The sequence below is a fragment of the Budorcas taxicolor genome, chromosome 9 (assembly GCF_023091745.1).
Source record: "Budorcas taxicolor isolate Tak-1 chromosome 9, Takin1.1, whole genome shotgun sequence".
Taxonomy (NCBI): domain Eukaryota; kingdom Metazoa; phylum Chordata; class Mammalia; order Artiodactyla; family Bovidae; genus Budorcas; species Budorcas taxicolor.
The window spans coordinates 75140237-75165755 of record NC_068918.1 but is presented as its reverse complement, the minus strand read 5'-3'; the positions used below and the strand labels follow the sequence as shown (position 1 = coordinate 75165755).

The 25519-nt window shown below is 37.9% G+C and overlaps 1 protein-coding gene across 1 annotated transcript in view; it reads right to left on the bottom strand.

The window, feature by feature from the left end:
- Window positions 1-25519, bottom strand: part of ADGB (androglobin) — a 185955-nt gene that overhangs the window by 143039 nt on the left and 17397 nt on the right. The window contains exons 2-5 of the mRNA XM_052645937.1: window positions 19426-19582; window positions 13327-13419; window positions 10397-10468; window positions 7754-7963 (exon numbers count right to left, since the gene is read on the bottom strand). Coding sequence (XP_052501897.1) covers window positions 7754-7963; window positions 10397-10468; window positions 13327-13419; window positions 19426-19582 — 532 coding nt within the window. The remainder of the gene's footprint in view (window positions 1-7753; window positions 7964-10396; window positions 10469-13326; window positions 13420-19425; window positions 19583-25519) is intronic.

The following is a 25519-nucleotide window of genomic DNA, read 5'->3' as shown; positions in this document are numbered from 1 at the left end:
GCAGGTGTGTCCTGCACCCACAGTTGAATAAACTCCAAATTCTATAATAATACTGTGCTTAAAAAGCATAAAAGTTAATCAGAAATAAAAACTATAATGCTTTTGTATGGAAAGATAGATGATGATTGGGGAAAACCACTGGTCTCAGTGTGTGTGTTTTCTTGCTTATTCAGAGCTAAATGAAAGCACTCAGAGAAAGACTGCCAAGAGCAATACATATTTCAAGTGGAGAGCAATAATGTGATTGCTTTTTTCAAGGAGCCCAAGGAATGCTGACATCGGAAAGTACCGAGGAGACCATATGCAGCTCAGTAGCAGTGTTATCACTGCCAGGTGAAAGAAAAAAGAAAACTCTGTTTTATGATACTGTTCTTCATGCTACCTAATAAATTTTTATCTGGTTGATGTCAAAGAACTTTGAGGCTATTCTCTTAGAATCCAAACTGGAAAAAAATGGGAATATTTTATGGGAGAAACAATACACTGGTATAAAAACCTGCACTTTAAATGCCGTGCCGAAAGGTTCTCATTGGTTAGTTTACTTTGAAGAAGTGATTAAAAGAGAAAGTGTTAATCACTCAGTTGTGCCTGACTTTGCAACCCCATGGACTGTAGCCTGCCAGGCTTCTCTGGCCTTGGGATTCTCCAGGCAAGAATACTGGAGTGGGTTGCCATTCCTTTCTTCAGGGGATCTTCCCAACCCAGGAATCAACTTGAGTCTCCTGCACTGCAGGCAGATTCTTTACCGTCTCAGCCATATAAATGCTTCAAGGGGCAATAAGAAAGAGGGAGGAGAATACATGTAAAAAGGCAGAAGGAGAAATCAACATCCAGTAAGAAACAAATAAGAAAGTGTCTACAAATGGAAGGGGAAAAAAAGCGATTTGGAGCAGCCTTAAGGTGTACAAGACTGCACAGGGGAAGGAGAACTGAGGTAGGGCAGAGGGTACATCTCCAGTAAATCATCTTGAATCAAACAGTAGGAGGTAATAGAGAATGTATGTATGAACACGTTTCTGAAATATTTGCAGTGAAAACTGAAGGATAGACACATAAATACTGAATTAGAATTGGAAGAGGAAAAAGCCAGAAATTAAACTGTGTATGTCCGGAAAAGGACATACATAGTGAAAATAACAATCCATTTTACCTTTTCAGAAATAATTTCCTCTAGTTCTGTACTACACCTCATCTGGAAAGAGGTGTTGGCTCAGCCCTACCACCTGGGAATTAGGGGGAGAGAGGCAGAAATGTTTGCTCTTAGCCCAGAGAGAATAGATATCTACAACTAGAAAACCAGGCAGCCATCTCTATTCCATGGACATGGTCTCTCAAACAGCAAAGTTCTTGTTTCCGTCTCTTTAAAAATTGCCTCTGTCTATCTAGTCACTTCGCTGGTGGCTCAGACTGTTAAGAATCTGCCTGCAGTTCGATCCTGGAGAAGGGAATGGCTACCCACTCCAGTACTCTTGCCTGGAGAATTCCATAGACAGAGGAGCCTGGCGGGCTACAGTCCATGGGGTCACTCACACAGAGTCGAACATGACTGAGAGACTTTCACTTTCATCACTCAGTATTTTCCTATACCCTCTAGGGCTACAGTCCAATTTTAAAGAATGGATCAAAGTAGAAGAGAACTAGCAAGAGGTTACTGTAACTTGGCTTCTGTATTTACTTTACCAAAAGAACTGTAGATTGGGCCAATGGTGAAAATAAGAATATATGTATGAATAAAAGCCTTGGGAAAAGCATCAAGAAAGCAATAGATTCATATTCATATATATATATATATACATACACATATATATCCTTATATTAATGAACGCACTAAGTGGATACTTCATACTCAGCACTATAGAGAAAAGTGAAGCAGATTCAGGGAAGACGGTATCAGGGTTTCAGGTAGGGTGGAGAGTGCTCAGAATGAGTGCCTGAAGTGTTAAACACAGGAGATACTCAGGCATTGGCTGTTATATTCTCAAACAGGTTATCAGCTACTTTTTCCATATGTAAGCAAATGATCATTCACATAATCATGTATAAAGGAAAATAGACCTCAATATTGTCACCCCCAAAATTCACATATATATTCTAAGTAAATAAAATTTTGGAATGCATATTCCTTCTGAATGAAAGATGAATCAAAATAAAAAGTTCAAAAGAAGGGAAGCTATAGTGAAAAAAAAAAAAACAATGATGAGGATTAAGGATTAACCCTTTTGTATGTAGAATAAGGAATAAACAATTATAATATGTGTTCAAAGATAAATACTAGTAAAAATGTTTACCCAGAAATGCTAAGAAAACATTGAAATGAAAGTAAGAAATGCATTTTATTCTAAAAAATCGAAACAAATTTAATTCCTTATAATTAAAGTAATATGGTATCTGAAGAGAACAAGGAAAATAGTGAAAGAAAAGAGAGCCCCAAATCCAAATCAAACATAATTTAAATTGGAAATTAGTGTATGATAAAAGCAGGTTTTAAGATCAATGGGAAAAAGTAAAACATTGACATAAAATGCTGGGACAACTGGCTGAGGTTTTTAAGTAAAAAAAATAAACCAGTTCTTCATTTCTCACAGTAGATAAAACAAATGATAGATCTAAACATTAAAATAAAACTAAAGGGAAATATTTTTTCTATTCTTGAAGTTGTACCTTGTTTAAATGACAAATATCCTAGACTCTGTAAAGAAATATAATGACAAACTTGACTACATAAAAATTACAAATCCCAGTCAGGTGGAGGCCACATAGCTAAAAAGACTAATTTTAAAAGTACTTCCTTTACATTCACATTTATTATTACCTATAATGTATAAAGCCTTCCCAAGTAGCTCAGTGGTAAAGAATTTGCCTGCAATCAGGAGACAGAAGAGATATAGGAGACACAGGTTCAATCTCTGGGTAGGGAAGATTCCCTGGAGAAGGAAACGGCAAGTAAAGTTGAGATGTAAATTGCCTAGGAGAGGAGCCTGGAAGGCTATAATCCATGGGGTTTCAAATACTTGGAGACAGCTCAGCAACTATACAATAGCAATGTATAAAAGAATACACTTTCATAACAAAACTTTAAATAACCTGTTTTATAAGTAGGCAATAGGGGGATACCAGAGGAACTAAGCAAGTTTGGGCAACTGAACCACAGCAAGGTCATATTGTGAGAGAATCGGGTAGAGATTTGCCTGTGATCATTATATCCCCTCTATTTTTGCACCTGGACTCAAGATGGGCAGGAGAGCATCTGGGAAGCTGATCGTGTGCTTCTCTCCCTGACTCTACCAAGGGGTTGGAGGAAGAATGATCCATTCCTTTGGCTTCCACAATAGTAGGCAGCAGTGGGGAAAGAAAGGAGCAAAGAAAGAATACAGGAAAGAGGGGAGGAAACTAATAGTGTTGAGAATCTACTATTTGTCAGGACCTTCAGAATCCTCCAAGCCAGGCTTCAGCAATACGTGAACTGTCAACTTCCTGATGTTCAAGCTGGATTTAGAAAAGGCAGAGGAACCAGACATCAAATTGCCAACATCCGCTGGATCATCAAAAAGGCAAGAGAGTTTCAGAAAAACATCTATTTCTGCTTTATTGACTATGCCAAAGCCTTTGACTGTGTGGATCACAATAAACTGTGGAACATTCTGAAAGAGACCACCTGACCTGCCTCTTGAGAAACCTATATGCAGGTCAGGAAGCAACAGTTAGAACTGGACAGAGAACAACAGACTGGTTTCAAATAGGAAAAGGAGTACGTCAAGGTTGTGTATTGTCACCCTGCTTATTTAACTTCTATGCAGAGTACATCATGAGAAACGCTGGGCTGGAAGAAGCACAAGCTGAAATCAACATTGCCGGGAGAAATATCAATAACCTCAGATATGCAGATGACACCACCCTTATGGCAGAAAGAGGAACTAAAAAGCCTCTTGATGAAAGTGAAAGAGGAGAGTGAAAAAGTTGGCTTAAAGTTCAACATTCAGAAAATTAAGATCATGGCATCTGGTCCCATCAGTTCATGGGAAATAGATGGGGAAATGGTAGAAACAGTGAGAGACTTTATTTTTTTTTGGCTCCAAAATCACTGCAGATGGTGATTGCAGCCATAAAATTAAAAGATGCCTATTCCTTGAAAGGAAAGTGATGACCAACTTAGATAGCATATTGAAAAGCAGAGACATTACTTTGCCAACAAAGGTCCATCTAGTCAAGGCTATGGTTTTTCCAGTAGTCCTGTATGGATGTGAGAGTTGGACTGTGAAGAAAGCTGAGCACTGAAGAATTGAGGCTTTTGAACTGTGATGTTGGAGAAGACTCTTGAGAGTCCCTTGGATTGCAAGGAGATCCAACCAGTCCATCCTAAAGGAGATGAGTCCTGGGTGTTCATTGGAAGGGCTGATGTTGAAGCTGAAACTCCAATACTTTGGCCACCTCATGCAAAGAGTTGACTTATTGGAAAAGACCCTGATTCTGGGAGGGATTGAGGGCAGGAGGAGAAGGGGATGACAGAGGATGAGATGGCTGGATGGCATCACTGACTCGATGGACATGAGTTTGGGTGAACTCTGGGAGTTGGTGATACATAGGGCGGCCTGCCGTGCTGTGCTTCATGGGGTTGCAAAGAGTTGGACATGACTGAGCAACTGAACTGAACTGAACTGTCCTGTTCTTTTACATAATTACCACGTTATCATTCCCTGTATTTGTTCCAGGACATATTGCATGCCTATTCTCTTGAGGGAGATGGTCTCTTTGCCTTTATGTGCAAGGGACCCTGAGGGGCCCATGTGGCCCTAAGAATGGATTTGGAGATACTGAAGATGAGAAAAGCTTTCTGTCAAGTCTCAGTGAGCACAAATAAGACCATGCCCTTCAGAGACGAGTGCCAGCAAGGGGCCTACAACATAATTCACATGGAGCTAGTCATACCTCAGTGCTCAGCAGTTTAGGATCATTTCCCACACGCCATTCCTCAGCTGAAACCAAAGGGCGACCGGAAGTCACTGAACATGAGGTTGTCTTTCTGATTCCTAGCCCTCTTTCCCAAGAACTATACCATCTAAAGAGGCAGGTTAAATGACTGTGTCAGACTGACATTTCCAAATTGGACTAAATTCATTTTTAAAAAGTTTCTGAATTCAGGAAGGTGTAGGTTTCTGAGGAATCTGTACAGTTAAATAGAAATCACATTTTCTTTGCAAAATGGTATATAGTGTTAAAAATAAAACATTGACCCCCATCCAGGAGGAAATTAGAAAAGATGGGAGGATATCAGTGAGCAGAGAGAGAAAGAAGCTAACAGGGTTGGTTTAGTGTTCTGCTGACAGTGTTTTGCAATTCTTGATAATTTTGAACTTTGTCCCAACTCAAGTTTAGGCAAATGTGCAGAAGTGGGGCTAAATACTCAGGCATCCGACCTCCTAACTCTTGCTGTGTTTACTTTCTTTCTATTATCCTACACTGTACTCTGTGTATCCACATTCTTAATGGCATATCCTCCCTTTCACTCCTCTGTACACATGTAATACTCTGAAGTCTACTCTGTCCAATCTGCCTCCTGATTGGTCAACATAGAAGGATAAAGGAATTTAGGAACTTATTTTTTCTAATAACACTTTAACTTTCAAGGTCTTGAAAAAAAGGTCTTATAAAAAAAAAATAAACCCAAACTCCCATTTTGGATATCAAAGGCTAAGCCTCCCTTAAACCTTCATACTGTGCATGCTCAGTTGCCAGGTCATGTCTGACTGTTTTGCAACCCCATGGACTCCTCCATCCATGGGATTTCTCAAGCAAGAATACCAGAGTGGGTTGCCATTTCCTTCTCCAGAGAATCTTCCCAAAGTGAAAGTGAAAGTGAAGTTGCTCAGTTGTGTCTGACTCTTTGTGACCCCGTGGACTATAGCCTAGCTGGCTCCTCCATCCATCCATGGGATTTTCCAGGCAAGAGTACTGGAGTGGGTTGTCATTTCCTTCTCCAGGGGATCTTCCTGGCCTAGGAATTGAACCTGGGTCTCCCATGTTGTAGGCAGACGCTTTTACCATCTGAGCCACCAGGGATCAGACCCTCATCTCTTGCACTGGCAAGCAGATTCTTTACTGCTCAGTCACCTGGGAAGCCCCTTCCTATGTAATGATCCTATTGATTCCTAAGCATTGGCCTTTCAACATTCCTCACCCCAGGAAGAATAGATGGCTCCGGTTCATTAAGGAGAAAGCCATGTTCTTAGAAAAATAAAATAGCATGATTTACTTTCCTCATTGCCTCAAATGTTCAAGAATACTTTTCCTCTGTTACCAGGCCCAACTTCATGGGTATGTGACCTGTGCAGTCACATGGGACCCCACACTCTGAAGGACCTCATGCTTTGCTTAAAGTGCTGATATCACCATCTTGAAATGGCTAACAACTTTTGAACAAGAAGCTCTACAATCCCATAGCTGGGCCTGCCTATGGCTCTGGGCCTTTAGAAAAGAGCATTCCACCATGATAAACCCAAAGGTGTTTAATATAGTCTAGCATTGCTCAGTGGGGTGTGAGTCTACTTTGTTGTGTTAATTAAGGCGGTTTGAATTCTCTACCTGTGCTTCCAACTTTCCCATTTGTTTCTTTTCAGGTGAAGGTAAAATATTTCCTGTGTCAAAGTGAGATTTGTTAACATGAAAACAAATATCAAGGTCAGGGCAAAAAATGGATCAGATCAGGCCCTTCAGTAGTAGCAAAGAGAGGACTGGATCAAGAAAGGACTGGATCACACTTAAGCTCAAACCCTGTTTCCTGCCCATGACCCTGATACCACGTCAGAGAGGGCAGAGCCCTATCTATGCACCCACCTGCCTACCCAGCGTGCCCTCCTGGAAGGTCACAGGCAGCAGAGGACTGCCCCTCAGTGGTCCCAGCAGCACTAGTTTTACAGAGTGAAGTAAGTCAGAAAGAGAAAGACAAATATCATATATTAAAGCATATATGTGAAATCCGAAAAAAAACGGTATAGAAGATCTTATTTACAAAGCAGAAACAGAGACACAGGCGTAGAGAACAAACGTATGTATATCAAGGGGGAAGGGGCGGGGTGGGTGAATTGGGAGATTGGGATTGGCATATATGCACTATTGGTACTGTGGGTAAAATAGATAACTAACGAGAGCATACTGCACAGCTCAGTGCTCTGTGATGCCCTAAAACGGGAAGGAAATCTGAAACAAAGGAGATACATGTATATGTATTGCTGATTCATTTTGCTATACAGTGGAAACTAGCACAACATTGTAAAGTAACTATACTCCAGACGCCTGGCTCTCAGGTTGCAACAGTTCTAGGTAGGATAGGGCTTCCCTGGTGGTGCAGAGGTTAAAGCGTCTGCCTGCAATATAAGAGAACTGGGTTCAATCCCTGGGTCGGGAAGGTCCTCTGGAGAAGGAAATGGTAACCCACTCCAGTATTCTTGCCTGGAGAATCCCATGGACAGAGGAGCTTTGTGGGCTGCAGTCCACGAGTCGCAAAGAGTCAGACACGACTGAACGACTTCACTTCACTTCATAAACATTTAAAAAATAAAAAGCACAGGGAACTGGTATCACAGAGGATGCAACTGTGTTCTTTTAAATCTCAAACTAAATCTGTAAGACTTTTCCTCCAGTAGGTACACAGTTGACAGCCTTTATAAACTGTCTCATCTTCTATTAGCGTCTTTAAAAACAGGTAAGAGAAACATATTGCAATATGACAGATACACAAATGGTAACAAGAACTTACCATCCAGTAAAGCTTCACCACATACTTTCCATAGCTATTAAACAAGGGCATGTGGCCCTTCACAGCCTTGCACAGAGAGTATATGTGTTCCCAGGGCTTCCAGACCAGAAGAGGGGGGTCCCCTGCTGTTCCTTTAAAATAATTGGCCAAAGCACTCCCATTGAATATCTTCCACACGGCATAGATTTCGCTGATAATCCATCTCATTAGCTAGAGGTAAAAACCAGTAGTGTTCATTAGTTATTCTTCAGTTGTTGGCACTGTAATTTTGGGAGTGGGTGGCAGTTGAAAATCTACTTCCAGGAGTACGATTAGATCCTACATGTAATATATTCTACATTTTTATTTCTGACCTACAGATTAAAGTCATGTATCTTGCTTTTGTTCTCAGAAAATATAATCATAATACAAGCTAAAAATCTTTATCTAAGAGCTGTCTTTCAGAGTAAATGGTCAGTGATTTGACACTGATCGCCATTTTAGCTGTATGTGTGTGTGTGTGTATGTATGTGTGCGTGTGTGTGTGTGACAGAAAAGGAGAGAGAAAGGAGGAAGACTGAATGCTTCTGAGAGCAACGATGGCTTTATTATGGAAGTTTTATAAAAGACTGAGCTGTGAAAGTGAACGTGTTAGCTACTCAGTAGTGTCCAACTCTGTGTGAGCCTATGGACTGTAGTTCACCAGGCTCCTTTGTTCACGGGATTCTCCAGGCAAGAATACTGGATTGGGTTATCATGCCCTCCTCCAGGGGATCTTCCCAGCTCAGGTATCGAACCCAAGTCTTTTAAGTCTCTTGCATTAGCAGATGAGTTCTTTACCAATAGTGCCACCTTATTGAGCTGCTATTCTGTAAATGTGAGAATTTGAGAAGAAAATGATCCTTCTATGTCAATAAGATCAATTAGACAAGCAATGAGACATGAGAAAGAAGTAAAACTCAGCACACAGTTAAATACACTCTAATTCCCATATTCACGTATTGATCGGCAGGTAGAGCAGAGCTCCAAGTAAAACTCCCACCTGCAAGGTTTTCATCAGGCAGCAAGGCATAGTGAAGAGTTGAACTTCAGAGTATGTTTCACTGCCTGGTTTGTAAGGAGATTCAATATTTGAGTCTGAAGTCATAAGATTTATATTTTTCTTAATTTGGTTATCTAGAAAGCTTCTTGGAGAAGGCAATGGCAACCCATTCCAGTACTTTTGCCTGGAAAATCCCATGGACAGAGGAGCCTGGTAGGCTGCAGTTCATGGGGTGGTTGAGGGTTGGACATGACTGAGCGACTTCACTTTCACTTTTCACTTTTATGCACTGGAGAAGGAAATGGCAACTCACTCCAGTGTTCTTGCGTGGAGAATCCCAGGGATGGAGGAACCTGGTGGGCTGCCGTCTATGGGGTCGCACAGAGTCGGACACAACTGAAGCAACTTAGCAGCAGCAGCAGAAAGCTTCTTAAAGGTAGGTTAAGTTGAAAAAGGCAAATCAGATATCGTCCTATGTACCTGGAGATTTTACTATAGAATTATTTTATACTTCCTTTGTGGAATCCAAAATATGACACAAATGAACCTATCTACAAAACAGAAATGGGGTGATAGACATAGAGATAGCCTTGTGGTTGCCAAGAAAGAAGGTGGGGGAGAAATGGACTAGGTGTTTGGGATCAGCAGATCCAAACTATTATGTATATAATGGATAAATAACAAAGTCTTACTGTATAGCTCAGTGAACTATATTTAATATCCTGTGATAAACCATACAGAAAAAATATACAAAAGAATGCAGATATAATATATATGTATATATGTAGAATTGAATCACTTTGCTGTATAACAGAAATTAAAACAACATTGTAAATCAACTACACTTCAATAAAAATAAATAAAACATTTTACACATCCATGGAAAATATGCTAAAGTCTTTGGAATTCATAAAATATAAAACAATTCAGAGATAATTTTATACTACTCAGTATAACCTGACCGAAAAAATAAATATTTTGATTTTAGTATTAGCCAAGATGTTAAAGATAAGGACAAAATGTTTGAATGGATAATAACTACACCCCTATGACTGGGCCTTCAGAGACAATAATGAAAAAAAAAAAATCCCTGTTTCTGATCTAACTACCTTAGGGAAGTGGAACAGGTCTACATATGATGGATAGAACCCAGGGTGGAGAAGGAGAAGGTGAATTCCCACAGGCTGTAGGACTGCTGTGCTGAAAATCTGTCTTGTATAGGTGAGGTATTGTATTTGAAATGAATCTCCTGATTCCTCCACATTGGCAAGTCAAACACCACCAGACACCCTACTCTTGGGCATGATGTAGGCTCAGACTGGCAACAATGTTATGTTAATTGCCAGGTACATGGATCCAGAAGAGAAATGGCCAGATGGTGAGAAGCTGACTACCCTGGTCCATGGCACAAGCAGTGCTAATATTAACATCTCCTCCACTGACTCTCTTGCTAAACTCAATTAAAGAACTTCTCTTCCTCTTTGAGTGTCTGGGCATGAAATATTCAGTTATACTAAAATTTAAAGGTGAGAAAGAGCACTGAAATTGACCACCCAGGAGTTGTTTAAGCGGGTCCAGAAGGCATTCTTCAAGGAGTTTTTGGTTCATACTCCCCAGCCTACCTCACTGCAGAGTAAATGTTCATTCGCTGAAAACAAGTCAAACAGGATTTCATTTTTCACAACCACCGGAGCCTGAAATAAAAATATATATAGAGAGATATCGCTCCTTGGGAAAAATAAAGGAAATTTAGTTTACTGATATAATTCCGTGTGCTACATACAGGCCAAATTTGATTTCTTTTCTCACAGAGGAATTGGAAGAAATAAAAAAATAAACATTCTATAAGAAAACCTCTGATAGAGCTGTGACATTAATTTAATAATGTAATGCCTATAAAATACAATTTTAACATAATAAAATGTTGTAAGATGTAACATATGCAGATAAATTTAGCATGCATACACACACACAGAGTTTAAAACCCGATTTGAAATTTAAATAAACCACTCAAGTTAAACCTGAAGCTTAGTTAACATCTGGTAGCTAGAAAAATCTCTTCATCTTGGATGAAAAATATTAACTGAGACAGCTTTTAAAAATCTTGTTTGACTTCAAATCTTGTAATTTTGCAGTCATTATTTAATTTGTATATATTTAAAGTTGCATTTATATATGAAGGTCAGTAAAGGAAAAAGATAATAGGGAAAAATATGACTTGTAGCAAATTTTTTAAATTAGTTACAATTAATATCAACTTTACATATTTAACATACCAAATTAACATGCAAATGACTTTAATTAGCAAAGTAGATTTTTATAGAAACTCAATCATCTGTATAACTAGCACCTTGAAAACTCTATAAAGTACTTTCAAATGTCTGAGAGAAATTTACCTATAACTATCTTGAATTGACTCTTAAGTTCATAATTTACAAGCACAATTTATAAAATTACATACATATAATGTGTCGAGATCACATATATATGTATGTGTGTATATCTATATATATATATATATACACACACACATATATTCAGTGGCTTCCCTGGTGGCTCAGCAGTAAAGAATCTGCCTGTCAATGCAGGAGACACAGGAGATGTAGGTTCAATCTCTGGGTCAGGAAATGGCAATCTACTCCATTATCCCTGCCTGGGAAATCCCATGAACAGATGAGCCTGGCAGGCTACAGTCCATGAGGATGCAAAGAGTCAGGTATGACTTGGTGACTAAACAGCAACAATATATATTCAGTAAGTTTTATATAGAAAGGTCATTATTATTTTACAATATTTTTGTCTAAACTTTATGTATGTCCATATTTATTGGCTCAGAAGGTTAAGAATCTGCCTGCAATGCAGGAGACCCAGATTCGATCCCTGGGTCAGGAAGAAACCCTGGAGAAGGGAATGGCACCCCACTCCAGTATTCTTGCCTGGAGAATCCCGTGAACAGAAGAGCCTGATGGGCTATAGTCCATGGGATCCCACAGGGTTGGACACAACTGGGTGACACTTCCACTTTTTCTTGTCCATATTTAATGTCTCAAAATCAAATGTGTTTATCACTGTGGACTCAGACAATACAACTTGGCCAGCACTATTCTAAAACTTTACTGCTTGGCAGGACTTTTTGTTCTGGCTGTTCTGGTCCAGTCCCAGCACGACAGACTGAGAGAAAGGGTCAGTGCAAAGGGAGAGAGGTACGGAGATGGATGACAGTATTTCAGTAAGGTGGAAGTGTCATTGTCAACAATGAATTCATTTATTTTTAGTACAAGTGTATCTCTCAGACGTAAGGTATGCTAAAAGGATAAAAAGGTAGAAAGCTTTCTTACTTATCCAAACTTACAACACTCTCACTTCATGGAATTTATATTCTTCATTTGCTTAGAATGTAAATTTCTGTACTTAGAGTGAGTAGAGCCTGAGTATTATTAATAATACATACATATGAAGTGAATTGTATTAACATCACAGAATTTGCATTGTTCATTTCAAAGTCACCTAACAACATAACTAATTTAAAAATACAGTTTGTATAAATTTGATTTATTTTATTTAAAGTGTTTTACAGACAGGCATTGAAAAAGTACTCTGATGGACAAAGATGTACTTTGTTATTTTCTTATTTTTATAAATATTTAAGGTTTATTGTTTCTGACTTTCTTAACTAATAACAATAATTGAAAATATGATGGATAAATTATATTTTCTTCATTAGTAACAGTGCTTCTAGAAGCTAAAACTCAGGAATAAAATCACTTTGCATAGAAACAGAGATGCAATGAATTCCATAATCACAGAGGAATCTGCTCCATTTTAATCTTTTGACTAGCATTAAGTACCTAATTTAGCCTACTAGTTTTCTATGCATTAAATGAAAGTGGGAGATTTAAGAAGAGAAAAAAGATATTAGTGATAATTAAGCCCTTAAAAATACCAAATATATTCAAACTAACATAACTATTAATTAGGAAGATAGATCAATGTGTCTAAAGCTTTAATGTATATAAGCACTATTTAAAATGAAGTGCTATTTAAAATGAAGTTTTCTTGGGTGATGTCCACATCAGAAAAAAAAACCCAAACAAACAACAACAACAAAAAAACAAATGGAGTTAGATATGAAAGTGGCCCTTGGAAAATGCTTCAAAAATTCCTGGAACAGACAAGTCCAAGTGCTATTCTCTTGGACTGGAAAATTAATGCGAATGAACTCTAACCTAAAAAGACCTTTACATAAGAAGCAGAGAGGAGAAAGTGTGTCAAGATTTAAGGAAAACTTTGTGCAACATTTTAGGTTATAATCATTCAGAGAAGAAGGAAACTTGAGGCCTTAAACAAAATGTCAATATTCTTTTGGAAACCAGTACAAACTATATTGATAAATATTTATTTCTAATATAAATGCTAAAAAGTAATTACATTTTCTTACTAGATACCACAGGAAAACTATCTTAAATTGTTTTTAAAATGCAAATTTTCAAAACTAGGATATTATATCTCATAGCTAATACAAATTTTGTTTAATAGTAAAATTATCTCTTACCTGATTGATTAAAAAATCCTGTGGACGTTTCCAGGAATAAATTTTCAATGATGATGGTAACTCAATTTTTCCTTCAGGGTCTTCAAAAAAATGCTACATAAAAAAATGTGTTAAGTTTTTTCTCTATATAGCTTTATTAAAATAAAAACAACTCTATCCCAATAAAAATGAATATATCAAATGAACCTGAACAATAAAGAAGCATTTATAGAGGAATTTGTGTGACTGTTCTCACAGCTAGTTCATAAAGTACCTAGAGAATATTGAATTAACATTGCTGTAATTAATTAATGAAACCTTGGTTATTAAATAGCATTTTGATTGCAGAGGAAGTAGTCTGAACAAGCATGAGCTGCTTTGGAGTGTGAATTAGGTATGGTAGGGAGACAATTTTGAATGGGCCAGTAAGGCCATTTCTTCCACTGAAAATATTGGGTTTTTTTAATCTAAGTAAAGAAGATTTAAAAAATATTTACTTATTTTTCAATGGTTAGAATCATAAAAAGGATTGCATGTAAATGAAATTTGTACCTTTGACCTGACTTTGATTTATTAATCATTTTAATTAAACTTGTTATTTTGGTGTAATCATGATTCATAAACCATTGTATGAAATGATACAGAGAGTTCCTTGGTTCTCCATCCAATTTTTCCAGTAGTAACACCTTAAAAAACTGTAGTACACAATCAGGATATTGACACTGACACAGACAAGATTACAGAACAGTTCCACCAGCACAAGGAGCCTTGTTATACCTTTGTATAGCCACAGGGACCCTCCAATTCCCCAGTCTGTGTTTAATCCATACCAGTCGGCAATTGCTAGTTTAGTCTTGACTTTTATAATTTTGTTATTTCAGTAGTGTTATGTGAGTAGAACCATATAGTCTGTAACCCTTTGGATTTATTTTATTTCTCTGCCTAATTCCCTGGAGATTCAATCCATTCAAGTTTTTGCATGTGTCAATAGTTGGTTGTTTATTGCTGAGTAATATTTCATGCTACAGATATTTGTTTGTTTACCATCTGCCCATTGAAGGACATCTGAGCTGTTTCCAGTTTCAGGCTGTTACTAATAAAGCTGCAATGAATGTTGTGTACAGGTTTGTTTTTTGTGTGAACGTAAGTTTCCATTTTTCTGGAACAAATGCACAAAAAGGCAATTAATTCATTAGTTTTTGACCCCCAACTATGGATCAAGTGGTGAATTCTGGAGAAAGAATGGTGCCCAAATGCAAGCAGTCTAGTAAGTTAGAGACACTTCAAGTAACTGCTATGCGAAAATTCTTGGCTCATGAGGTGGTGGGTGATGGGGGATCTTTATGAGAAATAAAAATTTATTGAGATTTTTATGAAAAACAAAGATATGAAAATTTCTAGGAGTACAAACAAGATGCTAAAGCAACATAATCTGTGGTGAGGGCAGAGAGTAAATTTCCCCTCAGTTAATGGGGACAGATCAAATAAATACTGTTTTGATTTTCATTATTTATTTACCTAACACTCATGTGTCTTGAGAAATAGGTTATATTTGAGGACATTGTCTGAGAGTTAAACCTAATAAATTTCTGTGTATCTGAAGCATATGGTTTATTGTCACACTTAACATACTGGAATAATTCAAATGACGACAAAGGCAACTCCGACATCTAGTGAAAATGATAGAAGAATGAGTTTAAAAGATAGACTGATGTTTTTCCAAGAGAAGTACTAGACTTCTGGGATTCCCTCACTTTGCTTTTTTCCCCTGAAAGCACTAACTTCGAAATTTTAAAGTGCCCCATCTGAAAATTCTCAGAGTTCCTTCTAGATCTGTTTCTATTATCTATTTTTCCCCCTTGATTTTTAGTCACTTGGTTCTGTTTCTCTTCCTGTCTGGTAAATTTTCAATCTATGCTATATGCTGGATACAAAAACATATACATGTTCTAAATGGTGATGTCTTCCTCCCAAGAGGAGGATTTTATTCCCTTCTGACAGAGTGCAAGATAAATTTGACCTAGTCAACATTGGGTCTTAGGATTTGGTAGGGCTGGTGTACTTTTTCCATACTTATTATGGAATGCTGTAGCCATGTTGGGGCACTAATGGAAAGTCTGGAGTGTTTATCAAGCTAACTTGGTGTACATGAAATTCCAATCTCTAGCTATCATTATGAAATCTGTTCTCAGTTATTTAGCTTCCAGAAGGCTGTTTTTTTTTTTTTTAATTCATTTGCTCTGCAGCAAAAGCTTCACATTCATAGCTTATGAGGTACATAGATGTCTCAAGATAAAATTGTATGCAAAATTTTCAGATCACTTCTCCATAATTAGCCCTGGGATCTGGGTTCAAGGTCTGCTTTGGCAGCTTCAGACAATATGCTACTTCATTTCAACCCAGAAAAACTGACACAAGCTCCAGGCCACTGCTTTCTTCTTGGTCTCTACTTTCCATACCTTGAATTAATAAATGATTTTGAGGAAGAAATTAGTGGGGCTCATCCCATTATGATTCCCTTTTCTCCAGGATTTGAGCCTCTTCTATTGTTAATGGTACTCTTCTCGTCATGTTGCTTTAGGTATATTTCTTACATCTACCTTACAGTACTTTATCATATAGTTCTCCATTTGGTTCACTCACCATATCCTTTCTTTGTCATCACTTAGGTGAAGAATTGAGACCTAACTCTGGACTTACAGGAAATGGTCAGATCATCTGATACCAATTTCCTGATCACTAGCCTCACATTTCAAGAAGTGGCCTTCTGTAACAATCCAAGGAGAACTGCCAGGGTCATATGCATAAGGCAGTTTCTTCTGGTAAAACCTGTAAGAGTTTAGCTCAGTTCAGTCACTCAGTCGTGTCTATTTGAGAACCCATGAACTGCAGCACTCCAGGCCTCCCTGTCCATCACCAGCTCCCGGAGTTTACCCAAACTCATGTCCACTGAGTCGGTGATGCCATCCAACCATCTCATCTTCTGCTGTCCCCTTCTCCTCCTGCCCTCAATCTTTCCCAACATCAGGGTCTTTTCAAAAGAGTCAGCTCTCACATCAGGTGGCCAAAGTATTGGACTTTCAGCTTCAACATCAGTCCTTCTAAAGAACACCCAGGAATGATCTCCTTTAGGATGGACTGGTTAGATCTCCTTGCAGTCCAAGGGACTCTCAAGAGTCTTCTCCAACACCACAGTTCAAAAGTATCAATTCTTTGGTGCTCAGCTTTCTTTATAGTCCATCTCTCACAGCTATACATGACTACTGGAAGAACCATATCCTTGACTAGACAGACCTTTGTTGACAAAGTAACGTCTCCACTTTCTAATATGCTGTCTAGGTTGGTCATAACTTTCCTTCCAAGGAGTAAGCGTCTTTTAATTTCATGGCAATTACTGCAATCACCATCTGCAGTGATTTTGGAGCCCCCCAAAATAATGTCAGCCATTGTTTCCAGTTTCCCCATCTAATTGCCATGAAGTGATGGGACTGGGTGCCATGATCCTAGTTTTCTGAATGTTGAGCTTTAAGCCAACTTTTTCACTCTCCTCTTTCACTTTCATGAAGAGGCTCTTTAGCTCCTCTTCACTTTCTGCCATAAGGATGGTGTCATCTGCTTATGGCAATCTTGATTCCAGCTTGTGTTTCTTCCAGTCCAGCGTTTCTCATGATGTACTCTGCATATAAGTTAAATAAGCAGGGTGACAATATACACCCTTGACATACTCCTTTTCCTATTTGGAACCAGTCTGTTGTTCCATGTCTCACTGTCACTTCCTGACCTGTATACTGGTTTCTCAAGAGGCAGGTCAGGTGGTCTGGTATTCCTATCTCTTTCAGAATTGTTCACAGTTTATTGTGATCCACATAGTCAAAGGCTTTGGCATAGTCAATAAAGCAGAAGTAGATCTTTTTCTGGAACTCTCTTGCTTTTTCAATGATCCAGCAGATGTTGGCAATTTGATCTCTGGTTCCTCTGCCTTTTCTAAAGCCAGCTTAAACATCTGGAAGTTCATGGTTCACGTATTGCTGAAGCCTGGCTTGGAGAATTTGGGGCACTACTTTACTAGCATGTGAGATGAGTGCAATTGTGTGGTAGTTTGAGCATTCTTTGGCATTGCCTTTCTTTAGGATTGGAATGAGTTTATGTGCCACCATATTTCAGAAATGCAGTCACAAGGCTTGGAGTGTTCAGGACTCACTCCAGTGGGAAATTGTTGCTCCCTGAGCCATGAATGCTGAGCTTGTGGAACAGAACTGGGGGGGTGGGGGAAGCAGGGTTCTATCTCAGATGGCACCACTTTGCATTGCCATAACAATTGAGATTTGAGCTGTGCTTTCCTACCTTCTGAAATTTGCATTGGAAGAATGGGGTATTGGATAGGTTCTGAAATGTCAAGTTCCAGTGGAATAGCCTCTATTCACAACAGTAGTATGAGGGGAGTGCTTCCCAAAGCATGCAGTTTCATACAGCATCCAGCAATAGCCCAATGTGTTACCCCCAAATAAAATGAACATCAAGTGACCAGCACCCTTATTATCACTTGAGTCTCAGGGGTTTTCTTCCAATAAATATTCTTCCAATAGACTTACCCTTGTTTCAACATCACTGAAAAGTTCCAGAATTTGATACCCAACCTTCCAGAGATTTGCAAGAACTTTTCATAATCATCTGATAAAAGCATGCTTGGATTGTAAGGTCCTTAAAATATTATTTTGTATCTCATTTCCTATTTCAGAGTTTTCAGGTACTCTGTTCTTCTCTTCCCAGTTGCTTCTTTATAATTTAAAGTGACTTATCTCTGAATCTTTTCCAGAGCTCAGCTGCTCAACTGAAAATTTGTAAAATCTATTTTTTTTTTTTGCTGATGAAAATTCCCAAACAATCCCTATAAGATCTGAATTTCTATTAAAATATGTAAAACATAACCAGTTTCATTTGAACCCAGAGAGTTCAAAAGTCCCTTGCATCTAAACATTTCATAATTACCTTAGGTATGGTACGAAGATTACATTGTCTCACATACTGTTATTTGAAATTGTTCAAATACTAACAATGTCAGAAATTAATTATACTTACTGCCTTTTGCGTAAACAAATTACTGATACAAATCATGCAGCTTGTGATTTTGCACCTTGTGAACAAAATGCAAATGCTAATAAGTACAATTTCTGAGAGTTCTTTGCAAATAAAGACAATAGAGTTCAACCTAGCCATTACGGCAATTTTGTGTTTTGAAAATTGTACTGTGTTCTAAAAGTACTTCTGTTGAATGAATTACTGCATCAAATAAATGGACCATATTTAAAATGAAACCCAGACTAGTATTTTCTACAAAGAGGTTTTTGGAAATAAATATTCTTAAGTAAGCAGTTTAACTGGAAACTGTAGGAACTCAATTCTCAGCTTCAATCTCAGGGATGCGCCATGTTTAAAAGTCACAGGTAGGAAATTTATTGGTGGTCAGGGGTTAAGACACTGCCTTCTAATGTATGGGGTACAGGTTCGATCCCTGGTTAGGGAGCTAAGATCCCACATCTCATGGCCAAAAAAAAAAAAAAAGCAAAAAATAAAACTGAAGCAATATTGAAACAAAATCAATAAAGACTTTAAAAATGATCCACATTAAAAAAAAAACTTTTATAAAATGTCACAGGTAAATGAAGAATGACAAAGATTTTTACCGAAATATCTTGGGGTACAGATATAAGAGGGATTCAATTCTTACCTCGTAACATCTCTTAAAAATTTATCTTTCCTATAATCTTTAAATAACAGCTCACAGTTTTGTGGAGACTTCTCATTTCCTAAACCAACATCTCTAAATAGCTGGTTCTCAATTCTCTCGAAATCTATTAGCTAGCTTATTCTATCCCTTTCATTCTTATGAATTTTTGGTCATTTCTCTCCTCCCATTTACTTAAATGCAGTTCATCAAAGCTCAGGACTAAAGACTTGGAGAGACAAGGTAGGATGAGGGGAGTTAAGGTGGACAAAGGCAAAATTTCTCTTTTTAATGGAGGCTGTGGAGAAGAGTGAGCATGCACACATGTTAACAAATCCTATTCCACTTACAATCAAAAACCAAACTGAAGTCTAGTCACATTCAAGCCTACTTACAAGTACAGGGCTCTTCCCCATTTTGTCCTTTTCTTTCGCACCTTTCCCTGCATCCCACTTCTCGGCATTTATGTCTGCTTCGCTCCATTCTGGCCAGATTGGAAATTTCCCCTTCTTCTGTTCAGACGGTTGTACATTACTGCCAACAGGGTACTGACTAGAGACAGACAAGGGAGGTGGTTTGAATTTAAATCTCTGAGGTAAAATACTAGATAATTTCATGGAATAAATTTAATTATCTTATTAGTAAACGTATCAAACATATTTTTCAATATAGTCATACCTGTAGATAGACAACTTCCACATGTTAAGGTTTTAAAGACTGAAATACCACAAAGAGATTATTCTGTAAGCTAATTTTGAGTATTAGCTCTTATATAGCATCACTGAATCAATGGATATGAATTTGAGCAAACTCTAGGAGATAGAGAAGGACAGGGGAGCCTGGTGTGCTGCAGTCCATGGAGTTGCAGAGTCAGATACGATTTAGCAACTGAACAACAGGACCTTACTTTCTGAGGCGGGACATTCATCATCAACATAGAAGAGGAATAACAGTGAAGGGGAATGGTGGTTGTTTAGTTGCTAAATCATGTCTGACTCTTGCAACCCCATGGACTATAGCCCACCAGGCTCCTCTGTCCATGGGATTTCCCAAGCAAGAATACTGGAGTGGGTTGCCATGTCCTTCTCCAGGTAAGCTTCCTAACCCAGGGATCGAACCCAGGTCTCCTGCATTGCAGGCAGATTCTTTATTGACTGAGCCATCAGGGAAGCCTATCAAGGGGAATTTTTATATATAATTCATACCCCCCAAAATCCTCTACTTGTATAATAGTAATACATTAGCTATAGTAATAGCTTTCTGAAGAAGAGTGCAATTATAATTTTGATTTTTCCCAATATAAAAAGTCCACTATGTTCATCATTTTAAAAGAAAATTTAGAAATACAAATCAGATAAATAAGAAAGGCATACTCATATCATTCTAGAAACCACATCATTCAAAATTATTCACCCCCTTAGATTAATGTATAAGGATCTACATCTTTCTTTAAAAATGACATTATTCATCATGTTCTCTTTTATAGATTGCTTTTTTCCACTTATCAGTACACTGTTCATAGTTTCCATGCAAATAAGTGTTTACAAATCTAAATACTAATTTAATGATTGCATAATATTCCATTGTATGGTATATTGTCTTTCAGTTAACTAACTTTCTATATTTGGAAATTTGAGGCTTTTAATTTTTAAATTATTCCCAGTTATAAGCAAGGCTGTGATGGCTGCCCTTTTGCCAAATCTTTGCATACATTATCATTTCCTTGGGGCAAATTTTAATAAAGAAACTTACTGTATCAAAATACTTGCATGTTGAAAATTTGTGATATATATTTTGACTACTTTTCTGCAGGAAAGTTGGACTTACACTCTCATCATTAGTATACTGGAGTTTTCCTATCTCTAAACCTCTGGTTTTGCTTTTTCTACATTTTAATGAATTGTAAAGTCTAAAAAAGGCATCGCTTTATTTGAGATTTAGCTACTTGTGGGGCTGGAACCCTGCTCTGGACCCTGGGATAAGCAGTGAACGAACCAGACTTAAATCTCTGCTCTTATTGAGTTCAGACTCTAGCAGTGGAGACACATAATGAAAAGTGTAAATTGAGTAAAATAAACAGCAAAGTGAAAACCACTAAAAAGAATTATAAAATAGGAAAGGGGACCTGAAGAGTTAACTTGCACAATTATTAATATGGTGGTTATGTAAAGTATCTGTATTATAATGTTTAAGAAAATAAAGGATCAAGCTATGTGGATACCCATGGGGAAAATGTTCCACAAACAAGGAAGAGTATTCCAGATGCAAAGAGCATCCCAGTTTATTTGAAGAATAATGAGATCAGTGTGACTGAAGAGGGATTTAGAAAGAGAAGGTTTCTGAGCGGTCACAGGTGGGGCAAAGATGATAAAGGGGATCCAAACAAAGGCAAGTGCATGGGTTTTTAGTCTGAATGAGGCAGGAAACCAAAGGAGGACTTTGAACAGGGGCATGACATGACATAACTGAAATTTTCTAATCACTCTCATCGCTATGTTCAGAAAAGACTAAAGGAGACAAAAGAGACAACTCGGCAGGCACTGTAACAGGTAAGAGCTGGTCGTGGTTGGGACCAGGTTGGTAACAGTAAAGGAGGCAAGAAATAGTCCCTAGTGTGTATTTTAAAAGTGGAGCAAGCTGACTGAATTGATATTTCCTGAAAGACAAAAGACTATGGGATGGGACAAAACTGGGGTAGGAAATAAAGCAATATTTCACTTTTGAATGAGTTGCATTGTAGACGTTTATCATACATCCATGGAGATGCTGAATAGGTAGGTAGATATAGCATTCTGAAGTTTGGGAGAAAGAGAGTAAAAGTGAAAATTTGAGAATCATTAGCATTTCCTTGATATCTAACGTTTTAAAACTTGGTGAAATTACCAAATCATACACAAAGAAGAGGCACTCTCAGGGATGCTATTCAAAATGCCTAACAATTGGGAAGGAAATGAGCATTAACTGATCTAAACAGATGATCTCTGCACTGCTGGATCAAGGTCTTCAAAGCCAGCGGCTCTGACAGACATTTATTCTTTAAGTAGAAGAGTGGGGGACATAAAGTCCACAGGTGGGACAGGGACCCAGGGCAAGAATCAGAGAAGTCTGGGGATCAGGGCTATGGGTGAGGTTATTGTTAAGGCTACTCACCAATCAATATAAAAACATTCCAATATTCTATCAGTTACTGCAGCTGTTTACCTGCCCTAGTACTCCATGTACAAAGAAAGAAAAAAAAAAAAACACACCAGAAAACTGAGAAAACTGAGAAAAGCAGTCAGTATGTGTGGTTGTTGTTCAGTTGCTAAGTCATATCCAAGTCAGCACCTCCACGGACTGCAGCACACCAGGCTTCCCTGTCTTCACTGTCTCCTGGAATTTTCTCAGCCTCATGTCCATTGAGTTGATGATGCCATCCAACCATCTCATACTCTGTTGCCCACTTCTCATCTTGCCCTCAATCTTTCCCAGCATCAGGATTTTTTTCCAGTGAGTTGGCTCTTCACATAAGGTGACCAGAGTATTGGAGCTTTAGCTTCAGCATCAGTCCTTCCAATGAGTATTCAGGAATGATTTCCTTTAGAATGGACTGGTTTGATCGCCTAGCAGTCCAAAGGACTCTCAAGAGTCCTCCAGCACAGCAATTTGAAAGCATCAATTCCTTGGCATTCATCCTTCTTTATGGTCCAACTCTCACATCTGTACACGACTACTGGAAAAACCATAGTTTTGACTAGACAGACCTTTGTCAGCAAAATGATGTCTCTGCTTTTTAATAAACTACCTAATTTTGTCATAGTGTTTCTTCCAAGGAGCAAACGTCTTTTAATGTCATGGCTGCAGTCACTATTTGCAATTTGGGATGATGTAGATGAACCCACTCTTTATGTTAATTAAAGTTAGTAATCAGCACTAATTCTCTATATCAGTCTCTCTGTGCCTGGGTGGATTTTCTCATTCACCTTGTTACAGAGGATTAAACTGGAAAGCCATGCCTTTACCTAAGGTGGGAGCATTTCCTTTCCTCTGGGGATCAAGATCTTACCTTACATCTTTTTAAACAAAAGGTTCCACTTTCATAAACTGATAAGCCTTCCCTGGCAATCCGGCCATCATTCTGACTTTCAGTTCCCTTCTTATTTCTGGATGCTGAACATTTTTATTTCTTTATGCCTGTGTTTCTAGGTGTTATTATTTTTATAAATTGGAATCCACCATCTTGCTGGAAAAGAAAGTCTGATAATACGTACATTGTAAAGGGGTGGTTCTAGGTAGCATGTAAGAAAATATAAAAAGGATGACTAGGATAGTTATCAGGGAAAAGGGGCAATTTTTCACAATATTCATTGTTAAAAATCAAGGTATAAATTAGTGTATTATAGTACCTGTTTTACTCAATGTTGGTATAACCTTACGGATAAAAAGAAATTAGCAATTTTTTATCCATTAAAACCATGGTAAAATTACCTCATTTAAGAAGTTAAAAAACCCTAAAAACTCATTTTGTAAAAGGAAGATTTAATTTACAAAAATAAGTGTTCTATTGAGACTATGTTTTGCTTTCCTCTTCATTCTGTCAAGTGTAAGTAAATATATACTGGCTTCCTCCCTTAAGCTGTTAAGCCTTATCACTAATTGGCCTACTTTCCTTGTAACAGGTCAAATTTATTTCCATCTATATTGAAGATCACTTAGAAAGAATCTGATTAGAGATATTTTATACCAGCTCAGTAGCTCCCCTATTGTGCTAAACACACAGTACAAGCAGTGGTCAAATACAGCCCAATGTCAAATACACCACAGACTTTGAATGATTGCATACAATTGTTGCTTTTGAAACTTTCAGCACAGTGTGCCTTTGAATATCATTGCCAGAATGTACCTACTGTTCTAGCATAGTTGGTATCCTTTAAAATATTCAAAGTCCATTATTCCTGACTTCATCATTTCTGAGAATAAGATAATCCCTCTCCAGTACTCTTGCCTGGAAAATCCCATGGACGGAGGAGCCTGGTGGGCTGCAGTCCATGGGGTCGCTAGGAGTTGGATACGACTGAGCGACTTCACTTTCACTTTTCACTTTCATGCATTGGAGAAGGAAATGGCAACCCACTCCAGTGTTCTTGCCTGGAGAATCCCAGGGATGGGGGAGCCTGGTGGGCTGCCATCTATGGGGTCGCACAGAGTCGGACACAACTGAAGTGACATAGCCGTAGCAGCAGTACACACAGAAGTAACCCAGGACTTTTGAAGATTTAGGAATTGATACTTTTGGGAAATAAATTTAAAAAAATTGAAACATGCAAAGAAATCAAACCTGCCCCTGAAAAATCAGGGGTATATGCAGAGTTACTCTATTCATATAGCAATATACCCAATACTAGTAAATGATTTAATTCACTAGAATTACAAGTTGTATAAAAGATTTTGAAGGTATTTTCTTTAGTTATATGACTAAACGCTTTCTTCTACACAGTTAATCTAAATATGCTATTAAGATAAGTGAACCATCCTGACCCTTTTAGGAGAGGCTAGTAATTTATAAACAAAACATATCTGTGGAAATTTATTGTTTTAAAAAATAAATTAGTAAAAGTCAACAAGGATTATTTATAATATAAAATATGCTCAGACACTTAGTCGTGTCTGACTCTTTGGTACCCTATAAGGAAATGGCAACCCACTCCAGTATTCTTGCTTGGAGAATCCCATGGACAGAGGAGCCTGGCGGGCTACAGTCCATGGGGTCGCAAAGAGTTGGACACGACTGAGTGGCTTCACACACATATATTCCAAATGCCAAATGATATTCCAAAGGAAACCAATGTTTAGAGGGAAGAAAATTCTAGAAAGCCAGGCAAGGGACTGGTTTCCAGAGCAGAAATACAAAATGTAAAGGTTCTCCTGGGGAAAACAGAGAAAGCACAAAAGAAGCAAATTTACAACAGAAGGCCAAGTGAGACATCTGACATGAAAATGATATATAAAGTGGGAAACATATACAAAGGTGTTAAAACATTTATATATTTCATTACTAAAATGAATTGATCACAATTGAAAGTTATTAAAAATGTGAGTGGCTGGTTGCCAGAGGCAGAGTGTGAGGGATAGGCAAAATGGATGCAAATGATCAAAACGTGCAAACTTTAATGATTAACATAGTGACTGTAGTTAATAATACACTGCTGTAGCTTTGAAAGTTACTAACAAAGTAGATCTTAAAAATTCACATCACAAGGAAAAATATGTGCAACTCTGTACTGTGACATGTTAACTAGACTTATTGTGGTAATCATTCATAATGTATACAAATATCAAATCATAATGTTCATAGCTGAAACTAATATAATATTACATATCAGTCACATCTCAATTTTTTAAAAAAGTTAATGGGCTAATTACAGAAAGAACTTCTAGTGGTGGTTTGGGGGCTGGAATAGTGTAATCCACAAGCAAGTACTGGGAACTGGAATTGAGTAAGCTTAAAAG